Source organism: Nannospalax galili, unplaced genomic scaffold, assembly GCF_000622305.1.
Source record: "Nannospalax galili isolate Female #2095 unplaced genomic scaffold, S.galili_v1.0 scaffold1220, whole genome shotgun sequence".
NCBI classification, from domain to species: Eukaryota; Metazoa; Chordata; class Mammalia; order Rodentia; family Spalacidae; genus Nannospalax; species Nannospalax galili.
Genome location: NW_008346901.1, coordinates 1,197,138 through 1,207,625, shown reverse-complemented (window position 1 = coordinate 1,207,625; position 10,488 = coordinate 1,197,138). Strand labels below are relative to the sequence as shown.

Genomic DNA, 10,488 nt, shown 5'->3' with positions numbered 1-10,488 from the left:
CTAGGAATGGCGCAGGGCTCAAACTAGGAGTATAGAACAGCGAGGGGGGGGCAGTGATGGAGGGTGAATGTGGCTTAGGGAGTCTCCGCGCCCGGGCGCAGACAGCTGCACTATAGACTTACCCCAAGAGGCCTGAGGATAGTCTATAAACACATTTTTAAAACAAATTCCTTCTGGCTGTGGTGACAAACCTGTCAGTCCTCAGTTCTTAATTCATTCTGGATCCCACACCTACTGAACTAAAGCAGTTCAGACTGACCAGTAGTGACCTTCCGTGAGACTCATTTTATAAGAAGTATAATAGAGGTAGTTTTTCCATTGGTTTTCCATCCTTTTTACACTATACATATTACGAGCATATGTTCTACCATCAGATAACATAGTACAGACTCTCTTCATGTATGATATGAGCTTCAGACTTACTTGTCCTGTTGACTTTTCCATCCTCTGTGTTTCCATAGAAACACAGTATTCTATGCCTGAAGCATTAAAAAGTTTAAGGCAAACTTCACGTTTTCTTCATAACTGTCATAAAACCCAAGTCAAACAGAATATAGACATAATGTAAAATAACCCATTCTTCCTGATTTTTATTCTTTAGTAACATTTGTCACTAGTGGTCAAAGTGTGTCATCAGGACACAGTCAATTTGAGCTTTTAAATATTTAATGCAGGATGAACTTCCTCTCTAAGGCTATTCCCCTGACTCATGCCATGGTGATCTTTTACTGGAGCTATCACAGCCCTCATGACAAGTCTTGCCATACCTTTCTTCTTTTCCTCCAGTATGTTGAGCCAATATATTCTTTTTGAAATACAAAGTTTACTGCTTTTAGGATAAAAGCTAGAATTCTTCAGGTGGCCTTTAAGATCTACGTAGTCTGGCTTCTGCCAGCTTTTTCACTCTGTCTTGGAAAATAATCTGTTTCTACCCTGTTTGTCTTTGTTCACAATGTGCTTTACTTCTCTGTACCACTTCACCCTTTGAGCAATGATTTCAGCCCTTCCTGTAGTCTTTATTCAGTCATGTTTTAGAAAAATCTCATTTCCTTTAGTGAGTCAGTTTTATGTTACATATTTCTGTAACTTCTGTATACAGAATAATTATAATTATCACCGGTGATTCTTCAGTGTATGTGTACTATGTGTGTTTTCTGTCATTATGAGACCAAGGATGATGTCTCTCTTTGCTAATTGTTACACACTGATGCTTAGAATGGTTCCTAGGATGTGGTAGGCATTTAATAAATGTTTGGTGAATGACTGAATGAATAAATGAATTAAACTGTTACTCTTTTACAACTAAAATAACATTTGTTTATAATGAATGAATTTTATTGGGTAGATCTATTAAATTCAAAAGTATAAAAATTAATTTTTAGATTTATACTATTTTACATTTTTAATTCACTTTATCTGTAAATTTTTATTGCATTTTTGCATATTTCATATAGAACATCTTCATCAGTCTTAATCGTCTTTATACTCCCTTTCCTCATTGTCACCTTCCCATAGTCCCCACCCCACTGGAACATTCATACACTCTTTTGTGTTAAGGTCTACTGAGTCGTTAATGTCCTCAGACATCCCTCAGTGCAAGTTCATCCTTTGGGGCCTAGGCAGCCTAAAACACTATTTTACATTTTAAATACTAACAGTATAAGTTGAAATTTTAATTTTATTAAGTTCCAGTCGGTCATGGAACTCAGAAAATATTAAGGTGCTGTGGTATCATAGTTGATCACTAGAGTGTGCTATAGCATCAGGACCCTCAGTTGTGAAATATGTGCACTATTGTACTGCTTTGGAAGTTTGAGCTGAGTGTGTTGTGATCTTCCATACTTCAAGTCTAATCATTTTAGCTCTCAGTGTGTTTTATATGCCGGCCCTACTGTTTCTAACTTTTTTCCTCAGTCTGTTCATTTTTTTAAAATTAAAGAGAGCAGCCTACTTTAAGCCATTGTAGTCTTTTAGAAGTTTGTGTTTGTTCAGCCAAAATCCTATCTCACAAGATAGCTACTTTCTTCAACCTTGATGTTATTTCCCTGGTGAAGCCAGTAATATGTATGTGTTGCAGGTTCCCGGAGTCTAGAGGCCAGCAGTGGAGTCAGGTGAAGAAGGAGTTTATTTATGCCAGTGGGCTGACACCCGGATAACTCCATAATGGTGCCAGCCACAGCTCAAGTTTGTAGGGAAATTTATAGTCAACTCATATGTAGATGTTAAACAATGGGGGGGGGGTCAGAAACATGTATGTGGCAATTAAGCAAGCAAGTTACACATAAGCAGTTTGTTACAAAAGATCACAAGAATGTAGCAGTTTGGCAAATAGATTTCAGAGGTAGGTAAAGGTAATAAAGTGCAGGGGCAAAGGCAGATTCCTGCTTACCTTTGTCATTCTTTTCTTATTTCTTCCTATCTCATCTTGGGGACTTTGCACAAGCTTTAAGGTTCTTTGCAACCACTTCATTGTCAGCAGATTTCCACCACATACAGGCTTCTATATTATGTTAATTCTCCCGTGAATCCACAGCACTTTGTGCATATCTATATAGATAGTAGTTACAGTACTCATACATTGTTATTGCTTAAGTATAGTATTTTTTGAGAGGAGAGAATTAAGTTTTAGTTAACATGTTTATTACCATAATTCTGAGACATGCCCACTAACTAAGGAGTCAGGAATTCAATATTTTCTATTGCATTTTTATTTATTAATTGTGTGTGTGAGTACATATATGCCACTGTGCAATGGTGTACACGTGGAGACCAGGGGACAACTTGTACTCAGTTCTCTCCTCCTACCTAGTGGATCCCAGGGATTGAACATGTGTTGTCAGACTTGGTGGCAAGTACCTTTACCTGCTAGGTTATCTCACTAACCCAGAACATCAGTGTCTGTGGTCTTGTTCATTACTCTGTTCATTTAAGCTGTAGTTTGCTCATGGCTGAAATGGTAGCTGATTAATCTAGATAATCTCCAGGGAACTCTAGCTCTGAAATTCTGCAGTTTTGCCAATCACTATAATGCATTTTTTTTTCTCCCTTCCTCAGCAGCCATTGATTAGCTTGTCTCTTCATGTAGTGTAGGTCCTTGTGAAATTTCCCCCATCCACATTGGCATGTTACCTGGTAATGCCATTGTGCAGGTCTTGTTTAAGCAACCACATTGTTGCGATTCTCTGGAGCAGCTTCCCCATTATGCCCAGAGGACATTATCTTGCAACAGACGTCTTGCTCCTCTGGCTTTTAGAATCTTTGGGTTCTCTCTTCCATGGTTTTCCCTGAGCCTTAGTATAGGAGTTGCATTGTAGATGGATCAGTTGAGGCTGAGCACCCCATGGTCACTTATTCTCTGCATTTTGACCAGTTGTGGATCTCTGTAATTGCCTTTGTCAGTTGTGAAAAAAGCTTCTTTGATGAAAGGTCAGAAATACAGTTATCTGTGGAGGTAAGTATAGAATGTATTAGAAATAATACTGGTTTCAGAAAATGGCAGTAGTAGGTTCTCTTCCAGGTCTGTGATCTCTCCAGCCAAGGGTATTTGGCTAGGTTTACCTTAAGCAGGGCATGAGTTTCCTCTTATTGTCCAATCGGACCACTGTTGGTTGCCAACCCTAAACACATATAAATAGGTGTCACAGTAGATGGGCTCAGAAAGTTTTGTGTGTGTGTGTGTGTCTGTCTGTCTGTCTCTAATGTAACAGTACATGAATTTGAGAGGTGGGAAATGACAATGGAGGAATTGCTGGGAAGAGGGAGAGGTAGAAATGATGTAAATATAGTCATTGTGAAATTCTTAAAAAGGTAAAAATTTAAATTAATTTTTTCCTCCTTACCATAATGCTTCCTAACCTTAAGTATTCTTTTGTTATTACCTTCTTGAGTTCTTCTTGAGTTTCTTCTCCCTGAGACGATCACAAATTGTTAAAGCATTTTGATTTTTATACTTCCTAATAGTCAGTAGAACTGGGTTTGTCTACTGGGATCTTAAATGCCTTTGCTTTTGCTGTTTTGCCTTTTTCCTTTATCGGCTGACCAATGCATACAGATCATGTCTGATACTCCTGTCTATAATCTGTAGCTTATCAAAGTTTATTTTTAGTCATCCACAAAAATTGGCTGAATTAACTGCTTTCCATGTGTTTTACAACTGTTCTAACTAGTGGTTTTCATTCATGATATATTAACGCAAAGCATTCTTCACAGTCTTTAGTACTTATTGTGTATACTTGATTTCCATACATAATGACATATGCTTGTCATTAGAAAACGGCCATTTCTTACAATTTTTTCTCCTATGTTTTAACTCTCTTGTAGATTCTTTTGTTCACTTGTAATTTTAAAGCTAGGCTTAACTCCACACATTAATTTGTCTCCTGAGTCAGGAGCTTACAGCTCTTCTGTATCTATTAATAAGCAGATTTACCAATATTACTAAGAGCTTTAATCTCCAGTTTTGGAATTTATTTTACAGGTGCTCAACTCATGGAAGCCCAGGACTAGAAAACAACCTTATTTCTGATTTACCACTTCTAGACAGTCCCAAGTAAGTTTAATTAATTATCCATGGGCCTCAAAAGCTAAGCTGTGCTTAATTAACATTGAAAACCAATATACTGCTGGGTGAGACAAAGCTGTTCTTCTTAAAGGGAGGGACTCTCCATAGCCTGACTAGACCTCAGTGGATGACCTTGCACTGAGGGACATCTGGGAACACTAACTTGACACGATAGGCCTTAACACAGAATGTATGAATTCCCATGGGGTGGGGGGCTATGGGAGGGTACCAGGGGAGAAGAGGGTATAAAGATGGTAAGATTGGTTAAGATGTTCTATATGACATATACAAAAATTCAATACAAAATTTACCAAAAAAACCTGGGTAATAAGATGGTTGAAGGTAGAATGGATTATTTTGAATCTTCTTCAGAGTATGAATTCTTGATTTATATTAATTCTGTTCTGTCTTCACTTTCTAGAATTTTCTATTCTTTGTAACACTGATTTAAATAAAATTCTCCTTTTCTCTGTTTCTTGCCTCATCATTCTGTAACTTCTGTAAAAGTTCCAGGTCTCCTATGGTAGTCCCTTGGAGGGGAATGGCGCATAGCTTGCTGACGAGTGTTTCAGAGGAGACTGACATTGCAGAACGTTGGATATGAATAAACTCACTGTTGTTCTTACAGTCCCTGGCTGTCGTCTTCGTTGACTGCTTCTACCACAGCAGCTCCGGTCACCTTCGCATCAATTGTAGAAGAGGAGCTGCAGCAGGAAGCAGCTCTTATCAGAAGTCGGGAAAAACCCTTGGCCCTGATTCAGGTAAGTCATATGCCTACTAAGGTTTTACTTAGGCGAGAACTATACTACATTTCATCCTTAGGTCTTTCGGAGGGTTTTGTTGTTTGTTTTTTGGAATTATGGATGTGACTTGCCACACCCACTTCATCCTTAGGTCTGTAGAAAATTTTATTGGTTTGCTTTGAACAAGTGACTAGATCTACCAAATTAAAAGTTAAATGCATGTAAAACTATATTGAAACATTCATTAATTGAAGTAATTAATTGAAAGTATTCAGAATAATTAATTTACTACCAAATTATAATCAAATTTGTATTTTTTAAAGGAACCAATAAAAAACTAGGCGAGGTGGTGCACACCTTTAGTCCCAGCACTCAGGAGGCAGAGCCAGGTGGATCTCTGTGAGTTCAAGGCCAGCCTGGTATGCATAGTGAGCTCCAGGCCAGCTGAGGCTACAGGGAGACTCTGTCTCTAAAAACCACAAAACACAAAATAACAGTGTTCAGCAAAAGAGTAACCAATAAGAGGATTTGATAATATTTGGTGCCATTCTTCATTTCTAGGTCACTGAAAGTTCCTAGACTATAGAAGAGACGCTTTTTTTGACTAACTTTAGGAAAAGAGGATCTATTTGAGAAATGTTAAGATTTCACAGATATAACTGAATGATTAGGGAGCCAGGCTTGGCAAAAGTTGAGACGACAATAGAGAGTACAGAAGCCAAATGTGGATGTGGTACAGTAGTGGGAAGGGTCTCACAAGGCAGAGCTGCTAAAATAACGTATCCCAGCAGTTCTGTGTCTTTTCCTTCAGTCTAGATTCAAACTGGGGCTGGGGGAATGCTTAGTGCTTAAAAGCACATGCTCCTCTTCCAGAGGACCTAGGATCAGTTCCCAGCACCCATACTAGGTAGTTAAAAGTTGTCTATAACTCTAGATCTAGGGCATCCAGTCCCTTCTTCTGGCCTCCAAGGGCACTGCATGCACACACTGCACATATATACACTCAGGCACAAATATATACACATAAAATATTTTTAAAATTGTTTGAGATATTCTATCTAAAATACAAAAAAATTCAATAGAATTAAAAAAAAACAGTAAAGAAATGAATTTAAAAAGGAAGAGATTCAAATTGAAGGGTGAAAGAATATTTGGTTATTGTAGGCAGATCTCAAGGCTCTTGCCAAGGAACTGACAAGGAATCTGATTTGACTGTGCCATGTTACACCTGTGAGTTAGGCCTCAGTTCCTCAGAAGGGAACTTGGAAAACTAATATGCCCTGCTAAGATACTTACTTAAACGGATAAAGCAAAAAAGTCTTGGTTTCCTTCCTGTCTTTCAGGTTGAGGAACATGCCATACAAGATTTGCTGGTTTTCTATGAGGCGCTTGGCAACCCGGATGAGTTTGTCATCGTGGAAAGGACACCACAGGGGCCACTGGCAGTGCCTATGTGGAACAAACACGGATGCTAGTTCCCATGGCATGAAGATGCACTTCCACAATTGTGGTCACTATGCCAGCATGAAGAAAAGCTGTGGACAGAGTTTCTTCGGTTTGGTAGCACGTCATTCTAGCCAGAACAAGAATGGATTTCATTTCCTTATGTACTTTATGATGTTTGTATGACTCGAGAGATTTATCAGAACTGTGATTTTAGTAACTTTTATGTGATATGTGTCAGAAGAAAACTTGGGCTAAGATTAAATAGGATTGTTTCTTCTGAATAATCTTGCAAAGGAAAATATGGGTGAAATGTAAAATTGAGGAATGATTCATTAAAAATAACTTTTTGTTTGAGACTTTGAGGTGATGTAGAACCATTTGCCATGTACTATTGCTTTTTAATAATGGCCTTGGTGAGCTTTGAACAGGAGCCCCAGCCATTACCACCCACTAATGCCGTAATAGCTGTCTCTCTTGATCATTCTTAACCAGGCTTTTAATGTCGTGAACGCTTTAAGTTGAACCTGATGAATAGTTTTTCCTAACTGTTCTGAACAGTGGAGTCCAAGATCATAGCTTCCTTATAAGACTTGGAGTCTAGAGTCGTGAATTTTTTTTTTTTTTTTGAGTGGGGAGGGTTTGGCAAGTGAGGACGTATGAAAACCTAATTGTGAAAGAATCAGTTTCTTAAAGTGTTAACAGTTTTCTAAAACAAAAAATTATACATACGAGAATTGAATAGTTTCAAAGATGGGTTGGCTTATAGTTACCTGTATAATATTGTGTAATAAGTTCTGTGAGCCTGGATTATATATATGTGTCAAATTTTGATTATTTTCTTTACAGTATGCTGTTTGGTTTGTTTTTGAATGTTTAAAATGAAAAAGAAAACAAATACTAAAATCTGAGCTTGATATTGGGAAAGTTAATGCTCTAGTTCTAGAAAAGAAACCCAGGGGAACATTCAGCACTTCTCTGCTAAACGTCAGTTTGGGAAAGTAGCTGATGCTAATTCAAGATTTCAGCTTAGCTCCACCAAGAAGCAGCAAACTTGTAAGCAAATGTGCAATACAAATAATCTTGATCCATTTCACTACTAGTGTGTGCTTGGTGTCTTGTATAGTAGTGGGTTGACACTTTTTGCTACAGTGCTGCAGTGATAGCCAGTGCTTGTGCTTACATTGCTAAAACGGCAAAGTTCTATGTGTTTGAGTAAATTGAGAAAAAATGAATTTTTTAATATCTACTTTTTAATATTTTATCTGTTATTTTTATTTTATGTTTATGAGTTTATTGCCTGCATGTAGGTAAGTGCACCTGTGTCATGCAATGCCCACGGAGAACAGAAGAGGCCATCAGATCCCTGGAACTGGCGTTACGGACAGTTGTTAGCTATCATGTGGGTGCTGGGATTCGAACCCGAGTCTTCTGCAAGAACAACCAATGTTCTCAACTGCTGAGCCATCTCTCCGGCCCTGAGAAAAAATGAAATTTACAGTGTTTTCTTGATGTTGCTGTAAAGAGGCCTCAGAAGTCATTGGTTTATTTCATTGGAAGCTTTGGTAGATACTGTGAACTTCCCCGTCTTTAACCTTTAGAGACACTGTAAACGATGGTTGTCTTGTCCTCTGTGTTGCTCGCAAAGCACCCTCAGGAGTCCTTGTTGAAGGGGGAGGACATGAAGGAAGAGTCAGACTGAGTGTGAGCTCCTGTTCTTTACGAGCCATAACCAGATTGCTTGTACTTTATGGTCTCTTTTATATAGTGAGCTACTGTATAAAATTTCATCTGGAAAAAAGTATTTTTGTGAGGAAATCAAAGATAAGTCCTGGTGTGAGCTGTATTTCTTCATAAATGAGTCTGTGACGATAACAGCTGATACAGTTGCCTCTAAAACCAAGAGAATGGTGGGAGTTCTCCTAAGGGTAACCCACTTCCTGTAGTAACTTGTTCATCTCGAATCCCTAACCAAGTGAACGTAATAGAGCTCAGGAAGCTCTGAAGTCACCCATGTCCGTCATCTATGGTTGGAGACCCCTTTTCAGAGTCCCCTACACAGGGACCAGCTGGAGTCCAGAAAGGTAGTGGTTGGTGGAGTGTTGGGGCAAGGGGCTTTCAGAAGCAGAATGTGCTTAAAGTTGGCAAAATCAAGACAGGTGTGATTCGGATGAAGTCAAAATTGTTAAAACTCTGGGTTTAGGCCTCTTTAAGTTCTAAAGGCACGTCTTTAAGATGATGCAAGCCCTGCTTCATAGGGGAGCAGCGGCCTGCGTCCATGCAGAAGGTGTTTCCAGCAGCAGGTGGGCTGCTCCTCTGGCTCTTCTAGAGGGCAGGCTGAGACAGAGTCATAGCTGTTTTTAACTGTGAAGTGTAAAGAAGCCCTAAGGCAATTTGTTTATGAACCGAAGAAACTGAAGTCCACGGAGAATGACTAATGGGAACGAATCTGTCTTTTCAGTGTGGGTCCCCTCCACCTACAGTAGACTGCCTCTTTGAAGCCACCACTGTCTATGGCAATTTAGCCAGGCCAGGAAATAGTAAAACACACTTAATAACAATAACTGTAGCCCAGAGATTTCCAAATTTGTCAGTACAGAGATGTTTCCAGGAGAAAGTAGAGCCATGTTCAGTGAGGGTGTTGGGGGTGAGGGATCTGAGATATGATGAAGCCTGTGTGTCTTATTCTTAAGACGATGTGCCGTTATGTCAGCATAGCCACCTGGTGGCTCCTGTACACATCCACCCCGCTGTGTCTCAGCTCTTATGTACAGTGGTTCGTTTTCTTAAGTGTCTCTGTGGTTCCCTGGCCAGCATTTCACACTGTTGTCTCCTTATGTCTTAGACATATTTCCAGACCACACAGGTGAACTTTGGGTTGTTATTTGCCTTTTTCTCATTCCTCCCACATACACACATTTATTGATTACAGTGTCTGTAATTTCCATCTCTTCCATATCTTCTGTTTAATCGTTCCCATATTATTCTTACTACTATGCTATGTGTTATGTCCTTTTACAAAACCTCTCAAACTTTTTGGTGTCAGGATCCCTTTGTTCTCTTAAAAATTATTGAGCACTAGGGGTTGGGGATTTAGCTCAGTGGTAGAGCGCTTGCCTAACAAGTGCAAGGCCCTGGGTTCGGTCCTCAGCTCTGAAAAAAAAAAAAGACAAAATAACAAAAATTATTGAGCACTTAAGATTACATCTACCTATATTGACTGTATTTGGAATTAAAACACCTGAAAGTAACTCACTTAAAGATGATCAACAGGTACATGGATTAACATTTTAGGCGTAGTAAATATTTTACAAAAATACCCATAATAGTGGAGCAAAATTTTTCCTGATACTCCCCTCAAACCTCAAACTTTGTTCATGTCAACCTTTGCCTGAATTTCTTTCTCTTGAAATCGTACTCTCCACTTTAAGGCACTTCAGGTTTTTCTCGGTGTTCCCTATAACCCTTCAAGACAATGGAGTGAAGCACTGTAGCTTGTTCTCACTTGCTCAGAACATTTTATGCCTTTTTGAGGGTACTTGTCATATTCTGCCATTATTTTTGGTTACCTTTTTTTGTCTTTTTCTTAATTACTTTAACTTAAAGGACATTGGCATTCTTTCGTGTGCGTGTATGTGTGTGTGTGTGAGTGTGTGTGTGTGTGCACGCGTGCTTAAATCTTAAATTTTTGAGCCATAACACAAGTAAGCATAGGGCAAAAATACTCAGCTCAGTGATCCA

General features: G+C 38.9%; 1 protein-coding gene across 4 annotated transcripts in view; it reads left to right on the top strand.

Moving 5' to 3' along the window:
• Positions 1-7,843, top strand: part of Ibtk (inhibitor of Bruton tyrosine kinase) — a 77,065-nt gene extending 69,222 nt beyond the window's left edge. For all 4 annotated transcript variants that reach the window (XM_017800683.2, XM_029568469.1, XM_017800682.2 and 1 more), the window contains 3 exons: positions 4,478-4,549; positions 5,190-5,322; positions 6,648-7,843. In XM_017800683.2, coding sequence (XP_017656172.1) covers positions 4,478-4,549; positions 5,190-5,322; positions 6,648-6,779 — 337 coding nt within the window. In that variant the 3' untranslated portion in view covers positions 6,780-7,843. The remainder of the gene's footprint in view (positions 1-4,477; positions 4,550-5,189; positions 5,323-6,647) is intronic.
• The last annotated feature ends 2,645 nt before the right edge of the window (positions 7,844-10,488 follow it).